At 60.5% G+C, this 19,787-nt stretch overlaps 1 protein-coding gene across 1 annotated transcript in view; it reads left to right on the top strand.

The window, feature by feature from the left end:
• The first annotated feature begins 1,105 nt into the window (after positions 1-1,105).
• Positions 1,106-19,787, top strand: part of PRRX2 (paired related homeobox 2) — a 41,656-nt gene continuing 22,974 nt past the window's right edge. The window contains exon 1 of the mRNA XM_046023350.1: positions 1,106-1,793. Coding sequence (XP_045879306.1) covers positions 1,526-1,793 — 268 coding nt within the window. The 5' untranslated portion in view covers positions 1,106-1,525. The remainder of the gene's footprint in view (positions 1,794-19,787) is intronic.

Below are 19,787 nucleotides of genomic sequence, written 5' to 3'. Positions count from 1 at the left end.
TGGGATGAGCCCCCACTCTTGGCTTGGTGGGCGATCCAGGAGGGCGGGGCACTCCCAGCAAGTTCCCAGAGCCGGTAGCTGCCCCATTCTGCTCGGTCCCTCAGAAAATGGTTCAGCCACACCCACTGTGTGCACTGCCCCTTCTTTCGCTGGCTTTTCTCACTGGGCACTCCTTGGGGGGCAGCTTTCCAAGAGAGAAACACCATAAGCTCCGAACCCTCAATCCGCCCATGTGTGCACCTCTGAGGACTGCCCCGGTTGACACCATCTGGGGGACACTCAGCCTCATTTTAGGGGTTTTTCCATTGTCTCTGGGGGAAAAATGTGACTCATGCAGAATCCACTCTGCTGGGCTGCAGGCTTCCAGGGAGGGGCCCTGGGCTGGGTCTCCGTGCAGAAGCACAGAAAGAACACCCTGAAGGCTCGCTCCTGGTGGGCTTGTTGCCGTGACTCCGAAAAGATGGCTGTGCAGGGACAGAGCCAGGTGGCCCAGCAGCTGCCTGCGGAAAGGCCCGTGGCACCCGGATGGCTTTCAGTCTCAGTTCTGCCACCAGAGGCATCTTTTCCACGCTCTCCTTGAAAAACAAAAACAAGAGCAGAGACCCAAGCCTGCCTCTCTCTTACCTTGTCCCCCATCTGTCAGTCTGGCTGTCGTCTGGCTGTCTATCCTCTCTGTGTGTAAACTAGGGATTCTGGAGGGGAAAACTCTCTCCTACCGGCTTGATTTTCCTTGGGGAGGGCCTGGAGCTTCCTGGAGGTGGGCTACCAGGGGTGCGTGTTGGGGTGCCGCGCAGTGTCTACGCCCCAGAAGCTTGAGAATGAGCTGCTTCCTGGATGGGGGTGGGGGGGAGGCAAGTGGAGTGACCAAGGTGGACCTCGGCTTCTTTCCCGCAGATGAGGAAGGCATTGGGGTGCGTGGGGGAATGAGGGTGGAGTTAGGCTCTTCGCTGTCAACTGTCTCAGAGTCGCCCCCCTTCACCCTTGCGGAGGAATTTGTGAATGGAAGGGGCAGTGGAGGGGGGAGTGTGTGCGCTGCTAATCCCTCCACGGTCGCTTCCCACCCCCTCCCCAACACGCACACTTGTTGGGGATTTAACCAACCCCAAACACTGAACTTTCCTACTCCTTATGACGGGGGGGAGGGGTGGAGGGAGGACACCCCTCCTTCCCCCTCTCCCCGCCCCCAGCCTCCCGCCGGACTCGGCGCGGGACCCCCTCCCCGCCCCCCGCAGCCGCAGGGTGGGGGCGGGCGAGGCGCGGCGGAGGGAGGAGGAGAGGCAGGGGCGAGGTCGGCTTCAAGAAGGGGCGTGTGGCCCGAGGAGCTCGCGTTTTAGCAACTTGGAGCGAGCGAGGCGGCGGAGGGGAGGGCGAAAGTTTGCTTCCCCGACGTCAGCGCCGGGCGGGCCGCGGCGGCCGGGGGGCGAGGAGGCGGCGGGCAGCGGGGCCCGAGCGCGGGGCGGCCGGGGCGCGCTCGCTCCGACCCGCGCCTGCCACCCGCGCCGGCGACGCCGGGGCCCTCGCGGGCATGGACAGCGCGGCCGCCGCCGCCTTCGCCCTGGACAAGCCGCCGCTGGGCCCGGGGCCGCCGCCGCCGCCGCCGCCCTCCGCGCTGGGGCCCGGCGACTGCGCCCAGGCGCGCAAGAACTTCACGGTGAGCCACCTCCTGGACCTGGAGGAGGTGGCGGCGGCCGGGCGGCTGGCGGTGCGCCCCGCGGCCAGGGCCGAGGCGCGGGAGGGCGCGGCGCGGGAGCCGTCCGGGGGCAGCAGCGGCAGCGAGGCGGCGCCGCAGGACGGTGAGTGCGGGCGCCGGGCAGGGCCGCGCCGGGGTCGCCGGGGCCCCGGGGGCGTGGGAACGGAAGCGCGGGGCCCGGGGCCGGCCGGTGGGGGGAGCTCGGGGTAGGGGGGGAGAGTCCCGGGGCGCGGGCGCGGCGCGGGACCCGCTGCGGGGGGGAGGCTGCCGGGCTGGCCCCGCCGCGCCGCGGGACGGTGGAGGTTGTGTGTCCGCGACCCGTGATCGCGTGGGCGGCGGGCACCAGGGGTCTCGACCCCGGGGGAGGGGCCCGGCCGCCTTCTGGCCAGAGCCACCGCCGCGAGTCGTGGGAACGGCGGGGAAGTGGGCCGCCTTTGTGCCCGGGGCGGGGGCGGGGGCGGGGGGCGGGGGACAGCCCTGGGGCCGCGCTGCCGGATGAGTCCCCTGGGAAGTGGGTGTGATTATTGCCGCGGCACAGCTAGGGAAACCGAGGCTTGCGAGGGCCAGAGCATCCAAGCCACACAACTGGGTTCCGTCCGAACTCTGCCCGCCTGCCTCCCATCCCACTCCAGCTACTGCTAGGTCCTCGGATGGGTTCCCTGGCTGGGATAGGGATGCCGGCCCCCACCTCCAGTCTGCCTGCCCCAGGAGCAGCTTCCTCGGTGGAACAGCCCAAGCCCAAGGAGCCAGCTAGGCCTCTCTCCTCTGCCGAGGTTAAAGGTCATCAGAAAAGGGCTTTAAAAACAAACAACCCACCCAAGTGGCTTTTTTTTTTTCCCCCAGAAAGTCACACTGGATCACAGGGGCCTGAGTCCTTGGTGAGAAGGGGGAGGGGAGGAGGAGCCAGAGCGGGAGAAGATGAAGATAAAGCCCCGGTCCCAGGCCCTGGCTGGTTTGGGGGGTGGGGGGGGAGGTCAGAGGAGTCCCGCCTGCTCACCCACACCCTGTGGAGGAGATAGGGTGGCTGACACCACGGTCCCCGCCCCTAGCTCCGGAGAGCAGCCTGGCCTGCGGGAGGACCACTTCCCACTCCTGGGGACCCCCACGTCCTGCACCAGCCTCCAGGTCTCAGACAAGAGAGCCCCCGGCTGGCCACATGCCCTGCTTTTCCCGTGCGAGAAGGTGCAGGGAAAGCAGAGGTGACTTCAGCCTCATCTGAAACCTGGTCCAGGAGCACGTGCGGACGCGAGGCACGCCTGACACGCAGCTGCGCCTCGGTACCCAGCTGCTGCCAGCTGCGTCCGGCGGTTACTGGCTCCCTCCCAGGGGCGCCCGCTGCCCACCAGCCACGGTGGACCGGCGTCTCTCTGCTCCCTCCAGGGTGAGCATGAAGCCGGCCGACCCACCCCCGGGAGCTGGGGTTTCCCTGAGGGAAAAGCAGAAGGAAGGTGTCTGGTTTGGACCAGGGGTTAGGTGGGGGACCTGCTGGTTCAGGAGGAGAGGGGCTCTGTCCCCCTGAGTTTCTTGCAGGACCTCGGGTCTCCTGGGAGGAGCACAGCTGGCTCAGAGCTGGCTTCCCGTAAGGGGAGAGGAGAGGGCTCTGGTGAATGCGGGACCCCCTTGGCAGTGGGCAGAGGAGGAGCAAACTGAAGGCGAAGCCAAGAACGAAGGGAGAAAAGGAAAGGAGAGAAGAGAGGAGGGCGGCAGTAACGAGGGCGGAGGGAAGGAGGCACAGGCGTTCTCTATACTCAGGTCCTAGCCAGGGGCTGGTGCCGGTCTCCACCCTGGCCCCCAGCCGTGGGGAGAGACAGTGGAAGGCATTGCTTCTCTTGGACACAGCGTAGAAGGTTTCCAAACCCAGGGTTTTTCTGGGGAGTTCCAGAACAGCTCATGCCAACTGGGGACATTAAGTGCCTGGACCGGGGGGGGGGGTCTCTGGCAGCCCCCCAGGCAGCTTGGTGGGTAGTGGGCCTCCCCAGCGGCCCCCTGGGGCCTCGCCACTCTCCACTGAGCCCTGGAGGCCTGCAGGGCCTTTCCGGAGGTGGGGCTTCCACACCCCAGGGGTACGCGGTACTGGGGACAGAGAAGGCACTGGGTGTGCAGGCAGGTGGGACGGGACTAGAGCAACATCCCCCACAGACTGGCGTCTCCTTCCCCTCACCAGTGAGGGACAAAGGGCTGAAGGCTCAAGGAGGGGCTCACGGCTGCCTCCTACCTTGGAATCCCCGCCCAGCGCTGCTGGGTCTGGGCCTGCAGAGAGAGGACAGAAGCCAACCACCCTGCTCTCCTTCCATAGCCTGCCCTCTCAGGCAGGTGCCCCCCGCCCACTAACACTCACCATGGATGCGTGTCTTGGTCTTGAGGTCTCCAAAGTGGGGGAGAAGGAACCTTTCCTCCCCGCATCTCACTGGACCCCTTTCCTAAGTGGCCAACTAAACCTCGGGGTGCCAGGACTCTGGACCCCAGGCCAGCAGGCATGGGCCCTGGGCTGCGACTTCTGCCCCCTAGTCCTGGGCCTGCGGGGAACGCTGGTGCCTGCTGGAGATCGGGACGTGCTCAGAAGTGGGTTTTCGTGTGGCTTCGGGAGCGGTTTCTGGGCCCAAAGAAAGCAACTGACATCACAAAGAGATGGAGGACCCCGTATTAAAAATGAAGGGTCTGTGGGGAGACTCATGCGTTAAGAAAATTGATCCATTTTCAAATCTGCGAGGGTAGCAAGGTTTCACGTTTTTAATTTTTTAAAATATTTTTTGCTCTTTTGTTTTCCCAAAGCCACCAGTACATGTACCCTACGCTTGCCAATGATTTTCCCAGAGCAGGCGCCCCCGGAACTGGCCGGGAAGGCTGTGGCTTCGCTGGTGACTCAGAGCAAACCGGGGTCTCGCGTTCCTCCCAAATCAAACGCTGAAGTCTGCGGCCGGTGCTGAGCTATGCCAAGCACGTTAGGAAAATAAACCCTCGTTTGCTGCCTTTGCAATGACTTACAACAAAAGAAACCACATTAATAACTGGGATTTTCTTTAAAGCATTCCCTCCTGTGGGCAGGGCGGAAACAGGGATGCGGACACACTGGGAAAATAAACAAAGCTCCTGGGGCCGGGCTGGAGAGCCCCACCCCACCCCAGCCAGGGAGCCCCCCCGCCTCCAGCCTCTGGAGGGCTGGTACCTGTTTCCGAGACCTCAGGACCAAGAGAGTCAGAGCAGCCCCGTGCTCGGAAGCTGGGGGCACAGGCTGAGCCAGGGTGACGAGAGCCCTGGGGTGGATTGGGTGGAGATCGGGGGCTCCCTCCACAGAGCCGATCCCTCAGCCACAGCTGCTAATGGGGGTCCAGGAAGCCGAGCGTGAGCCTGGTTTGGGGTGGGGACCTGCCCCTTCCCCTTGCCAGTGATGGGCGGGAAGGGCCGAGTGTCTGAGCGGAGGACCTGAGGGGACCATCTAGGGCTCAGCAGAACTTGCCTCTAAGTTCTGAAAACATTTATTGTGGAATATACCCAACGGAGGGTTTACCCCTTGTACCATTTTTTTAAGCACACAGTTCAGGGGCATAAAACACATTCACCTTGTCGGGCAACCATCAGCAGCTTCCATCTCCAGAACTTTCTCATCTTCCCCGGATAAAACTCTGCACCCATGAAACACCGACTCGGCATCCCCCTCCCCGCCCTTGGCACCCACCCCTCTCCTGTCCGTCTCTGTGAGTCCCACGACTGCAGGGACCTCATGGAAGGGAAGCTTGTCACATTCGTCCTTTGCTGTCTGGCTTATGTCACCTAGCGTGACATCTTCCACGTTCCGCCACGTGGCCCGGGTGTAGGGATCTCCTTCCTCTGGGGGGGCTGAGGAATATTCCAGTGCACGTGCGAGGGTGACGCCGCGTCACAACTCTCTGTCCCGCTGCTGCCGGACACCTGGGTGTTTCCGCCTCGAGGCCGCCGTGACTAATGCCCGTGAACATGGGTGGGCAAATACCTCTTCCCATCCCTGCTTTCTCTTCTTCGGGGTTTGTGCCCAGAAGTGGAACGGCTCCTGGGTCACGTGGCAATTCTAGGTTTCATGTTTGGAGGAAGCGTCACACTGTTCCCCGCAGCTGGCCACGGGGTTCGGCCACCTGCCTCCCCCAGCTCGCTGTGACAGGTGGCCACGCAGCCCCTGGGCCGGTGATGGCAGGAGCCCGGGAAGCGGGCGGCCGGGACAGCACAGGCTGGTGGGGGAAAAAGACAAGAAGGCTTTCTTCCGCGAAGGGCCTTTTTCGGATTAAACCTGCTGTTCTTCCCTCTTTTGCTTCTCTGCCTCCATTTCCGGGAGGCGGGGAGGGGGGTAAAGTCTCCCCTTCCACGGGCGAGGAGCCCTGGCTTTTGCTGCCCCCTCCCTGCGTGACCTTGAGCATGTCCAATCCCTCCTCGGGGCTCAGTTCCCACCTGAACAGTGGGAGGCAGGACGCAGATGTTTGAGAGGCCTCTCCTGTCCTTCATCGCGGTCTGACCAGGCTGAGAAGATGCCCCAGGAACATGGAGTCTCCGGGCTCTGGGTCCTGGTGAGGGCGGCCCTTGGCACCCGCCCTGAGCAGGAAGAGGAGGCTGAGGGAGAGGCTGAGGAACCAGGTCTGGAAACGGCGAGCCCAGGGTATTCAGCGGAGAGAACTGCCCGGTCCACCAGGGTGGCTGGTGGGAGGGGTGCCCCTCCGGCTTTTTCTCAGAAAGCCGGGCCCTCGTGTTAGTTCATTGTTCTCGGCTCCAGGGTGGTCATGCAGATCATCTGCGTGGAGCTTGGGGCTGTGGCACAGGAGCCTTGGACCCGCCACAGCACCCCATGAGGGCCCTTCCCCATGGGCAGAAGCTCAACAGGGCTGGAGCTGTCTCTCTTCCCTCCCAGAAGACTCTGGAAAAGTAGCTTGGGAGCAGCAGTGATAACGCCTGTCTGCACACCACACTCGAGGCCCAGAAAGCAACCCGAGGCTCAGTGTTGCCATCTGTGAAATGGGCACCATGGACAGGGATGTCCCTCTAGGTGTGGTAAGCCCCGAGTGGGTGGTGTCCACAGCTGCCCTGTGAGTCAGGCAGGACTAGTGACATGCCGTCCCTATTTTTTGGAGGCCCAGAGAGGCAAAGCCACCGGCCCAAGGTCTCCTAGCTGGGAAGGGAGGGGTGGGATTTTTTGGGGAACCAGAGGGGACAGAGAGGCAGGAAGGGATCGGCCTGGAGGGCTGCACGGAGTCGGGCTATTACACGGCCCTGTGCCGCACTGAGGGCTTCTAAATGGGTAAAGACAAGAAGGAGGGGGTTTGGTGGCCTGTCCTAGGCAGGAAGGTGAGGTCAGATGGGATAAGGCGAAACTTGACAGGCTCACGTGTTGTTCAAGACCCAAAGGACAGTGGCTGACCCCAGGTGCAAGTGAATCTTGGGGGTGATTTAAGGGAGAGCCCGTAGGTCCCCTGAATGCATCCTCCAAATGGCACATCAGGGTTGGAACCTGGCCAGGGGCTGGGCTTGGAGGCTGTGGGAGGGGACAAGGGACAGGGGTCATGCCAGGGATGCAGGGAGAGTGGCCAGCGGCCTTCACAGGCTTGTTAACTGGGCGCTCGCCGTGTGCCCCCCAGGACTCCACCTACCTGCCTGAGCCCTGCTGTCCTCCCAGCACGGAAGTGGGTCCTTCCATCATCCCCATTCTACATGGAGGGAAATGAGCCCCTGGTCGAGGTCCCATCTTCCTGAGGATTTAGGGTTCCAGCCCAGATCGGTCCTGTTCTGAAGCCCTTGTTTTCTGCTACTCCCCAAGGCCATCCCTGGAGCCCCTGGGATGCGCGCTGGTCTCCCAGGCAGTTGTGGGCTGCACTCAGGGGGCCATGAGGCAGCCCGCCGAGGGGGTCCCCTCAGCGGGATGGCCTGAATCACAGGCCCATGGGAGGCACTGTCGGGGTCTGCCCAGCTTGGGTTTGGGAAGGTGTGAAGTGAGTGGTGGGGGGTTCCTCTACCCCGTCTGTCTAGAAATACCTAGAATGGTCTCCTTCTGCCTATGCAGGCCCGTCTGCAGCCTCCCAGACCCAGGAGAGCAGCAGAGGGTGCCTGACTCAGGAACATCGACAGGGCGGCCCCCTTGCTCCGTCTGGCTCAGCTTCCAGGCTAAGTCACTCGCTCACTCCATGGCCCTTTCCCGAGGGCCGACTGTGTGTCCGGCCTCGAGCTGCTGCCACCTGCGCAGACCAGACCCTCAGACCCCAGGCCCCGGTGAGGTTTCCAGGGGCTGAGAGCCACAAGCACGGGCAGGGGGGGACGATGGCGAGAGTTGCCCAGAAAAGCCACTGACTCACAATCACCACCGTCCCGCGGCCGTGGCCGTTCATCCGAGAGAGAGCCCTGCGGCATCTCGGAGTCAAGGCTGGTCCTCAAAACTGACTTCATCTGGCTTAACACAGCCACAAGTTGCCTCTGTTTTTCTCGTCCTGTGGTAGGTCACTGAAGACCTTGTCACGGGCTGGCATTTTGGGGACCACGTGATGGACTGTTTTTCCCAGACACACAGTCAGAGATGCACTCCCACGCACAACCCCCCACACACCTACGCACACTTACACACACACCTACTCACACACACAAACCCCTCTCACTCACACATGCACACACACGAACCCACTCATGCTCACACATACAACCCCACTCACACACACACAAACCTACCCACACACACGCACACACAAACCCACTCATACTCACACACAACATTCCCAAATGCACACACAACCCCCCCCACACACAAACCCTTTCACCATCGCCCCCCCCACAGCCCAGTTCACACACTCACACCCACACAAACCCAGTCGCTCACACACACACACCTTCATCAGCACACGCTCACACGCACCTGCACACTCTCAACACCCAAACCCGCACCCACACACTCACGCCCCTTCAGCAGGGCTCCAACCGGGGCCCAAAAGATCAAGTCCAGGCTCGGAGTGGGCAGGGGGCCGCAGGCAGCTGGTGAGCGGTGAACGGCCCCTAAGACTCCGGGATGGGCCAAAGGGTTAAGTGGCTTTTGTGAGGTGGTGAGTAGGAGAGCACCGGGGAGGGCGGCTTCCTGCCTAGACAGAGGGGGACGTTATCCGGCCTGCTCCCATGCTGAGCAGTCAGGGTGCTCCAGGGGCCAGGAGAGGGCCTGGGGGCGGGGGCCACGCGGCAGGGGGCTCCTCACCCGGGGGCTCCCTGGTGGCAGTGGGGGCAGAGCTCGCCCTGGCCAGAGGGCAGGAGTCGTGGAATCTCAGGTTCGCTAAACAACCCAGCTGCTCTCACTGCCCCTACGAGGCTGTGTCCCTCCCACATCTGGGAAGCTGCCTGTCCCCAGCCTGGCTCCGAGCGCCACCGTGATGACAGGCGCTGTCCACATGGGGCACTTTACAGCCAGTGATATCTTTTATTAGATCCTAAAAGACGAAGCAGGCTCTGGAAGACATTATTTTTGGTCCCTCCTGTGATCCATTCTGCTTTTCCGTGCATGGGAGGGGCAGCTGGGACCTTCCGGTTGGCGGGGTGCAGGGGGGCCTGGGGGCCAGGAGGTGGACAGGAGCTGCCGGGCAGACTGGTCTTTGGGGGACGGTCCTTGGTGTGAGGCAGTGAAAGGGTGGGGGGCCGGGGCAAGAAGACTGGAAGCTTCCACAGGGGCCTTTCCACCCCAGAGCCGAGCACGCACCTTGTAGCCTGAGAGCCGACCAGGCCAGGGGTGTCACCTTTGTGACGCTGCTCCCCAGGAGGCCGTAGGTGGGGCCCCGGGCACGGCCTGTCGCGGGTCTGAGGGAGTTTGCACCGTCTGTTCATCCGCACGTGGTCCCAGAAATCACTGATGAGAGTCACCGGGGCAGCCGGTTGAAATGCGTGTCCTAGGGCCGCACCCCAGCCCGCGGCATGACGCGCCACGGGACCTGGGCATCTGCATTACGTAGGTTCCCATCATCTTTCTGTGCATGAAGGGGTGAGCACCCCCGGACTGCCGCAGACCCTCCAGCTGCCAGCGCTGGGGCATGGCGGGGGCGGGGGCCCTCTGCCTCTCCTGGCACGGCCAAAGCCCCCTCCCAGCATCCTGCCCGCCCGCCGCTGTCCCGTGGGGTCCCCGGGGCCGGGCTGTCTGCCGGCCCCAGGTACTGCCCCCCGGGCCCCCCATCCCACCTCCTGGTCCGTCCTCCCTCCTTGCCGTGGGCGCAGACGTTTCCACACCAGAGATGGCATTATTAAAAGTGACATTTAACCAGAGCTGGAATTACCACGCGGATGACTGCAACCCGCGGAATCAAAGCGGGAGCCGCCCGGCACGCCTGGCAGGGGCCCGGGGCCTCTCCTGTACCAGAGCTCGGCGCGGGCCTCCCATATAAAACCCCCGCAGAACGCCGAGGTCTTGAAAGCCAGTGCACCTCCTTTCATTAGACTAACAAATAACACGTAACAGAAAACATCTGTTAACAGCAGCCCCTAATGCTCTCAAGATGGTCTTGCGGGCGGCCGGTCCAGCCAGCGGGCAGCCAGGCCGCGCGGGGCCCGGGGTCTGGCTGCCCCCTCCCCAGGGTGGGTGCGGGGCCCTCGGGGGAGCCTGGCCCCCGTCCTGGTCTCTCCTGGGCCTCCTGCCTCTGCACCCCTCACCCCTGCTGAGACTCTCTTCTTGCTGATGACAACGGGTCAACCGAGGGTCTGTTTGCGTGGGGACCGTCCACACCGGCTGTGTGACCTGCGCAGGTTTCTTCCTCTCTCTGAGCGCCTGGGTCGGCAAGGGGGAGAGGAACCGTGCCTCCTAGCAGAGCGGACAGACGCAGGGCGGTGCTGGAGTACAGGTGGACACGGGTGTCTGCTGTTAGGATTCCAGTGCGGGAGCAGTGCGGGAGAGGGCAAGCGACTCCCCCCAGTTCCACGGCGTGTAGAGAAGCGAGCCTTAGAGTCTCCCAGTCCACTTTTTTTAAGATTTTATTTACTTATTTGACAGACAAAGATCGCAAGTAGGCAGAGAGGCAGGCAGAGAGAGAGGAGGAAGCAGGCTCCCCGCTGAGCAGAGAGCCCGATGCGGGACTCGATCCCAGGACCCTGAGATCACGACCTGAGCGGAAGGCAGAGGCTTTAACCCACTGAGCCACCCAGCGGCCCCCCAGTCCACTTTTCCACGATGCTGAGATGCACAGAGTGAAAGGCGGCCGCCTCCCTGCAGCTAAGGGCAGAGAACGAGCTTCTCTAGAGAGCATGGGCTGACCCGGCCCTCACTGAGGCCCCACGTCCCCTCACAGCCCCCCACCCCTCACCCGGTGGGCTGGCAAGCCAGAGGGGCCTCCCGATGCCACGTCTTCCCAGCTGGGGGCCTGGAGACCTGGCTTCCTCTCTGGGACCTGGAGACGGAAGGGCTGCCTCCCACACATGGGGCCGGCTGGCCGGAAGGACATCCCAGGAACGGGACAGAAGACAGCTTGGCACTTTGTCCCCTGTTTCTCCTCAGGGTGAATCTACAGAAAACAGGCCTTTTGCCTTCCCCTGAGAGACTGCTCAACTCCTTCCCCTCCCCCGCCAAGAGACACCTTGCCTTGGGGTTCCAAGAACACTGGATGGGACCCCTTAATTTGCTCATTCATTCGGTGCACACGTGTGTTGTTTTGAGACACCGTGCTGGGAAAACCCAGGGGACAGGCGCGCTCTGGCCCCTGACCGGGGAGTGGAGCACGACGGCAGTGTCGTTTGCTTGCTGCCCGATGTCCTGCCCAGCCTTTCCTATCTGCCTGCCTCCCCTCTTACAGATAAGGAAAAGGAAACTCAGAAAGGCCGAGTGACTTGCCCAAAGCCAGAGTCTCGGGGCAAGGCCGACCACTCCATGCCGGGCCCCCAGATGGCCAAGGAGTCACAGTGACCTCTTGCTGGAAGCGTCCTGGGCCCTGCCAGGGAGAGGCTGTGCCTCCCGCCTTCCCAGTTCTCATCCGGAAACTTCTGCAGTGCCCTGAGGAAGGCACGGCTTTTCCAGGACCCCCTCGTGCAGGGCCTGCCCCCTAGCAGTCAGGCAGGAGGACCCCAGGGCTGTGTGGGGCCGGAGGGGACCAGGGGGGGCTGGGGGCTGGGGAGGGACCCCAGCCTTTGGGACTCTCGTGTTTCCAAGGGACATTGTGGGGGTTTTTTTTAAAGCAATCTTTTTTTTTTAATTTTTTAAGATTTTATTTATTTATTTGACAGAGATCACAAGTAGGCAGAGAGGCAGGCAGAGAGAGTGAGAGGCAAGCAGGCTCCCTGCCGAGCAGAGAGCCCAACGCGGGACTCGATCCCAGGATCCTGAGATCATGACCTGAGCCGAAGGCAGAGGCTTAAACCACTGAGCCACCCAGGCGCCCCGGGACATTGTGTTTTAACTGAAAGGCCAGCCTCTGCCACCTAACCGGCCGCCCAGCCAGGGCAACTCCGGGCCCAGAGAGTGTCAGGGCTCCAAGCGGGAAATGGCTGGAGACAAGAAGGAAAAATGGTCTGGTTTCACTGGGAAGGAATGAAGGGAAGGCGAAGATCTAAGTGGCCGAAAGCGAGGTCACTATTTCAGGCAACTGTTGCTGGTGCAGTGAACTCAGGGCTGGGCTGGGCAGGGCTCCCAAGATGGTGACCTTTTCAAGGGGCTGACGTCGGTCTCACGGGAGGAAGGACGGGGGAGGCATCCCAGGGACGCTGCCCTCCTTCCTTCCTTCCACAGATATTTCTTGAGCACCTGCCCCGTGTCAGGCATACGCTGGATATCGGGGTCCCAGCTGGGATCAGGGAAGTGCGGTCCCTGCCAGGAAGGAGATGTCCTGGTTGCTCAGAGAACAGGCCCCCTACTTGGTCTGGAGGGTCAGGGAAGGCTTCCTGGAGGAGTGAGCCAAAAGACGAGGTGGTGAAGGGTGCTTCAGGTGGCGGGATGAAGAGATGCAGAGGCTCAGAAGTGAGAAAGAGACTGGCCGTTCCAGGAGCAGAGGGACGGGAGGGAGCGAGGCAATGAGCGAGGTCTGGTCCAAGACTTGTCCTCGTATTATCAAGAGCAGCGGGAGTGCCTTCTGCTCGTCTGTGCGTGTCCGGAGTCTCCAGACCGCCCAGGCCCTCTCCGGGAGCTCTCTCGGTGAGCCGGTATTCCCCGCCGTGTGGGAAGTGAGTGGCTACCTTGGGAACCATGTCCTCAGTAAGGCGCTTGTCCTCGACGTATTCCTCAGCCTGGCTGGCCCAGAGCCTCTGCGGCTGTGCCCACTCCGGCCTCACCCAGGCTCTCCGGGCTTGCCCAGGAGGAGATGGACAAGGGGCGCCGTGATGCTGGATCCGAGGCTGGAGCTCGACCCACGTAGGTGCCCAAGATCCTGGAACAGGGACAATCTCCCTGGTCCCCTGTGCAGCTCAGTGGCGGCACTGGTTTAGAAACAAAGCTGGCCCCAGAGAGGTCCAGTGGGTCCCCTACCTTCTCGGGGGCAGGACATGCTGCTGATAGGGCCTGAGTTGGCTGTGGGATTCTGGCCCCAAATGCACCCCCGATTTCTGACGATCTTGGGAAATCACCTCATTTCCCTGAGCCTCAAGTTGTGCATCAGCAAAATGGGCATAGTGGTAGCTCCCGGAGCTTGGGCTGTTGGGAGGAGCTGATGAAATCAGGCAGGCAGGGGCTCAGGGCTACGCCCATCTGGCCAATTTATTTTCTCTCTCATTCTCTCTGACACTTGGGAAGAGGGGGCAGACACCCAGCTCAGGACCGCTAAGCCCTGTTTCCCAAGACCCCACTGGAAAAGGAGCTGAGGTTAGGACAAGAGTTTTGGGCCCCAGGAGCTTGCTAGCTCTAGTGGCCTTTGCTGGTACCTAACTCTGCTTTCCAAAGAGGGGACAGATTATCCAGCCCTGGGCACCCCCCCCATCCCCACACAACCCCGCCCAGTGACTGGGGTCGCCTCTCTGGAAGGATGGCATGGACCTGCCGCAGCCCCAACCTGGCTGGGACGGACTGCTACTCCCAGGCAGAACAAGCATCTTGCTTTATTTTCCACGGCCCAAACTGTAACCATGTATAATTTCATGACAAATACCGCCTATAAAACACAACACAACTATTTTTATAATGTGGCATTTGAGGTTAAAAATTCAAATTAGAGATTAATTGCAACTTCTAGAAGTTCTGTGGATAAGATGGTTCAGGGAGAAAGGCTGAGATATTCAGATATGCTCCCTCAGGGATCGCAGACGGGTTCTTACCACATAATGAGAACATGTGCGTGCTCACACTCACACGCACGCGCAAACACACACACACACACACCACACTCAGTGATCCCTGGGCTCCAGCAGATCCCAAGTTTAGACATGGTGTTTGCACTCATGGGAAAGCTGATCTTGATGCTGGTTCCTTTCTCTGCCTGGGACCCCAATGTCCAAGTGGCCATCAGAAGCAGGTTCCATGTGGATCTGGGTTTGTAGGCGGGTGGCAGTGGGGGGGGGGAATGCACAGAGCTTGGGGCACCAAGAAAAGAAGTGAAGGTACCAGATTTGCCTCCACTGGGAGCCAGCTCTCAGCTTCTCCCTAAACCCTCTCCTCCCTCTGCCTCTCAAAAACCAGAACCAGATGGGAATCTAATAGGTCTGTGGACAGGGCAGACAGCGTGGGAGGGAGCCCCAGGCAGGGAGGAGGGAGAAAAGCTGAGGAAGTCCCATTCCAAAGAGATCAGAGGTGGGCTGTATCTCCTTTGGCCCCCAGGGGCCGGCCTGGAGGCCCCGCAGGAGAAGCTCAGGGTTCTGGAGAGCTCTGTAGCAGCTTCTTGGGCTCCGCGGCTTGTGGCGGATGTCGGCTGCTTTCTGCAAACCAGTGTCCTCTGCACAGCAGATTTTCATCTACAGGCAGGCCTCTGAGAGGGGGCATGGTCCCCGTGAGGAAGGCAGCAGTTCTGAGGAGTTCCTAACCAAGGGCTGGGGCCTCGTGGCCTTGGGTGTCCAAAGGGTGCCCACGGAGAAGAGGTCCAGAGTGGGGCCAGTGAGTCGGACCCAGCCCAAGTGGTTCCCTGGGGCAAATCTGCCTTCAGGAGCTTCCCGGCAACCTTTGACAGGTTGATAATGACAGCTGATAATGACAACAAGTAATGGATTACAGTGCTAGTAAATTCCACCAAGTTGAGGAGCATGGGGCCCCCTGGGGCTCAGAGACAGGCGTTGTCATCCCAAGGCTGCACAGCCAGCATCCGGCAGAGGTGGAGTCAGATCCCGGAGCCCTCCCATCCCAGCTCTCCCCACGGTGCAACGCTCTGTTTGTCCAGAGCCCCCCCCCCACCCCCCAACGGGATGCAAAGACCCACATCCCAAATCACTTGGGAGACGCGACCATGACACCACATGCATCAGGGGCAGGGCTGGAACAGAGGAGGCAGGATGACGAAGGCCGGCCCACAAGTCCCTGGAGTGCTGTACTTGGGGGAGGGGGTTCTCCTAGTGGGGGCACCCGTTCTAGTTCTGCCAGGGCAAGGGCGAGGGTCCAGGTGTAGGTGAGGCTCCAGCTGTGTGTAGTCAGTGCTGTCACCTACGACGGAGAGAAAACCGGCCCCAAGTGGCTTAAGCGGAAGTAAAACCATGACGCGCATCACTAAAAAATCCAGGGCGGGACTTCAGGCACTACTGGATCCAGGGCTAAACCGAGCAGCCAGCTTCTCTCCCCCGGTCTTGCTCTGCTGGGATTGGGTCCCTGCCCACCTTCGAGCCAATCACAGAGGAGCTGCGTGCTGATTGGCCGAGAGCGGTTGTGTGGGTTGGGCTTCAGCCAACCCCTCTGACCTGGACCCAGGGAGGCTCCTCTCCAGGGAGTCGCTGCCTGGCGTCGCAGAGCTTACGCTTATGAGGAAGATTCCCCCAAATACCACCGGTGCCTGCTTTACGTGCTTTATACGTATCGTCTCCCCTAACACAGAGGACCTTTATATGCCCTCTTTATAGATGAGGCAGCGGAGGCTCCGAGAGTTCGAGTGACTTTCCCAAGGTCTCCCGGCTTGTAGGTGGAGGAGCAGGAACCCAACCATGACCCTCAAAGCAACCAACGCCCATCCACGTGGCCTGGGCAGCTGGCCCTGGGACCACTCTTCTGCCATCTTGTCCCCTGCCACGGGGGCAGACTGCCATGTCCCTGAGACCCTGCACGCCTCTCCTCCGGGGCTGAGTGTGTCCGTTTGGCCCCGTGGGTCTGTCCAGCTTCCGCAGAGTCTGCGCGGTCTGTGTCCTGGGCTGAAGGCTGGTGGCAGGAAGCCATGGAGGTAGCTTCAGAAGGGGGTGGTCCCTGCCCTTGCGGTGGAGCTGAGCATGGGACCCCCTCCCAGTAGCAGTGACCCCCTCCCATGACGTCAAACCCTCCATGGCAAATGCACTTTCTGCACAGCGAAGAGTGACAGTGGCTCTGGGCTGCTCAGCGGACGTGCCGTCGCGTGTCGCCAGCATGTCATTACCTGTTTGTTAGTTACCCTTCCGCAGTGTATTCTGGAACCCATAAAAACTGTATTCCTATAGGAAGTGGTGCCTAAGGTGGGAGGTGAAGAACTGGGCTGGCTTCAAAGCAAGGTGGAAAAGTGTTCTAGCCAGAGGGAACAGCATGTGCGAAGACAGGAGGTGACAGAATGCAGCTGGTGGGAGGTTTGTGGGGGGCGTGTAGGGAACGAGAGGAGGTTCTGGAAGAGGGAGTAGGTCCTGAGACCGGGATTCAGACTGGTCTGGCATTTTGGCTCTTCTCTGGGTCTCGGTCGGGACCAGGGAGAGGAGAGTGAGGAACTCAGGGTGCAAAACATCGGGAGACGCTCACTGGCGGGGCTGTGCCGGGGGAGGGCGGACATCTGAGAGGGTGGCCCACCCTGGCTCAGCGTCTGCTCACGCGCAGAGAGGTCCCGGCTCATCAGGAGCCTCAGACTCTGTCTTCACAATCAGCAGCCCCTCCCCACCTGCCCTCCGCTCTGCAAACACTCCAGCGTCCTGATTTGTGAGTGAGGGGCCTTCTTCGTGGATCTGGTGGTGGGGGAGGGTCTCAGCAGAATGCTAATGAAATCAGAGCTGCCCAGGTGGGGGCCAGGCCCTGGCTAGGGGAGAATTAAGCAAATGTGCCCAGCCTGTTGCAGACTCTTTTCCATACTTGATTGGCGCCGGCTGAGGGACACCCACCCGCAGCGCAGCCCCCCGCAGAGGGGGATGGGGACATATGACTGTGGGGGAGCAGGTTGCTCCCTCAGTCCTGGGAGCCTGCCAGGCGTTGGACATTAAGAGACGCTTCATAGAAGGGAGGGGCAAAGATGGGCCTCGTGGCTTGGCAGGGAGCTTGGCCAGTACAGCCCGCCCTCTCTGGAGAGGTGAGGCGTACAGGGGGCCCACATCATGCTTGTCAGCCCTAGTGACACTGTGAGTCCCGGATCTTGACTGCTTTCCAGATGTCATCCCTCGGAGCCCTCACAACCATCCCTGGATCACGTGTGATACAGACAGGGAAACTGAGGCACGGAGCAGTGATGTGATTTGCCCAGGCTAGCCTGATTTGTGGCCCCTTTTGTTCATTAGACCCGAGTCCCTGGAATCATCATAACAACCCGGTGGGGAGGGTCCTCTTATTATACCCCCTCGAGATTTGGAAGGAGACAGGTGGCATGGCCCAGGAGCTAAGGGCAGGGAGACTCTAGCTGAGATTCCAGCTGGGCAAGATTGGGCAGGCCACATGGCGACTCTCTGGACCTGTTTCCCCTCTTGAGAAGCAAGTTAACAACCGTATTCCCCTTGCACCGTCTCTAAGGGTGGGTGAGAGAGAGTTTTGAGGGTGGGAAGGGCCCCCCGATGTGAAGGGGAGTTGTCTGAAGAGCCCTCCTCTACCCAGGCTCCATGGCAAGGGCACAGAGCGTGAGCTGCCCACCTCCCGCTCTGCCTCTCCTTCTTCCTCTCCCTCTGTGCCTTCCTCCCTTCCCTCTGTGCCCCCTCCCCAAACACCTGCAACAGCACACATCAACCTCACCGTTTTCTTGATGATGCACCATTGACATCAGGACAAGGTCTAACCGACTCTGAAGGAGAAAGGCGGGAGGGCTCCCTGGGTCCATGTTTCAGCTGCTCCGTCTACCTCCGTTCAATCACACGGGGCCCAGAGAGGCAGCTGGGAGCTCACAGCCTTGTAGAACTTGGGACAGGGGCGCAAGCATAAAAGTGAGTCACGAGAAGGCAGAAGCAGACATATGCGCAAGGCGTTCCGGGCTTTTCACGTGGGGTCTTGCTGGATGAGTAGGAGCTTGTGTTCACCATTCGCGCCTCACCACCCTCGGCCACCTGGCTTCAGATCGAGCAAACCCCTCCTTCTCATTCATAGAACGGAACAGAAAGTGCCTGGTCTGCTGAGACTCCCCAGAAGTTAAGGACAATGAGGGTCTCCCAGGAAGGAGGTGAGGTATGCATAGAGCAGGGGTGTTCCACCTTGTTCTTTTCCGAGAAGCCCATGGCTTAGGGCTGCTGGGCCCATGGCACAGGGAGACACTCCTGTTCTCCTTAGCACACCCCTACCTGCTTTCCAAATCTCTCCTCTTCCAGCTTTCCCGTCTTCTCTGAGCTGAAGCCTGCCCGCTCTGGTCTGAATCCTGACTCTGCCAACCAGCTACCTGGGTAACCTCGGCAGGTCCTCATTGTTCCTGAGCCTTGGTTTTCCTGCCCGGAAAAGGGGGATCAATTAGAGTGTCGATCTCCCAGCACGGTGCATGGGGCTCAGCGCCTGGCACACGTGTGCAGACCGATTCCAGCATGTCTCGTTCTCCTGCCTTATGCCCGGTACCGGGATGCTTGGTTACCTGAGTTACCACCTGGGACAAGCCACTTTGCAGGTGGAGAAATAGGTTTATTTTGGCTAAGTGGCCTGTGGCCACAGTACAGGGGCTCGACTAGGCGAGTTGGATGGCCCAAGACTATGCACTTGGCATTGTCAGGAAGTGGTTCTCGACCCCCCCCCAACTGCACAGTGTGAGTGCTCGATGAGTGCTCATGGCCAGGCTCTGAGCCTGAGTCAGACTCTGGAGGGCGGAGTGTTGGGGGAGGGGGGGACTTGGCCTCTTATTTTAAAATCTCCACCCAGGGACTGTGCTGAGCAGCTACCGTGAGAACCCCAGTTCTGCCCTGCGGCCTCCATCCCTCCCACCATGCCCACCCCATCCTCCCCTTCCCTCTCAGCTTCTGCTTGGGGGGGGGATGCACCCCCTTCCCCTGATAATTGGTAGGAAATCTGAGTTTTTCTCCGTAAGGACTTTTCGGCCATCTGGACACACCCTTGAGGGTAATGAGTCACTTTAGAAAGACCCCAGCGTTCAGCGAGGTTTTTGTTAGACACACAGGTTGCATCAAGTCACTGGGAAGGGCCTGAAGCCTGGCGAACACGGAGCAGGAGGTGGGGGCTTGACAGGCCCCCCCCAAGGGCGGCAGTTCTGGGGGGACAGACGGGCTATCACCATCCATACAATTTGGTTTCCAAATCCAAAATGATGCTGCCGCTGACAAAACCCTCCTCCTGCACGTGGACAGGGATTCGCGGAAATGGGCAAAACAGACCACCTCCCTTGGGTGCTCAGAAACCGCAGGGGCAGGCCAGCATTCGCTTGTGCTGCCTCACGAGTGCCCGCCAGGAGGCTGCCCGGGATTTTGGAAGCTGGTTGCCAGAGACAGATGTTCTCAAAAGTTAAATGAAATAAAGTTACAATGACACAAGCTGTCTTGAAACAAAGGCAATATATACTGGAAACTCACCTCTTGCCAGTTGATTGCATTGACTAGGATTTATAGGCTTGGGATTCTTTGCATTTATGGTATCTGGATGGTGCAAATACTGTATCCCGGGGTGCTTCTGTGCCTGTCCTCCCAATCTGGACTTCGTTGGCGTCATGTTGTAGCTGGAAATTGGCCGTGGTGGAAGTATTTATACCCCAGAAATTGACAAACATATATCCAGGGTCCCTCCTCACAGAGAACCGACTGTTGAACATCTAGCAGCACAGGCTGTAATTAATTCTTTTCCTTTTGTTTTCCCTTTTATTTATTTATTTATTTAAGGATTTTACTTATTGATTTGACAGAGATCACAAGTAGGCAGAGAGGCAGGCAGAGGGGGTGGGGG

This window comes from Meles meles, chromosome 11 (genome assembly GCF_922984935.1).
Source record: "Meles meles chromosome 11, mMelMel3.1 paternal haplotype, whole genome shotgun sequence".
In the NCBI taxonomy this organism is placed as follows: Eukaryota; Metazoa; Chordata; class Mammalia; order Carnivora; family Mustelidae; genus Meles; species Meles meles.
Note: the sequence above shows the minus strand (reverse complement) of the source record. Positions and strands in the feature narration are given on the sequence as shown.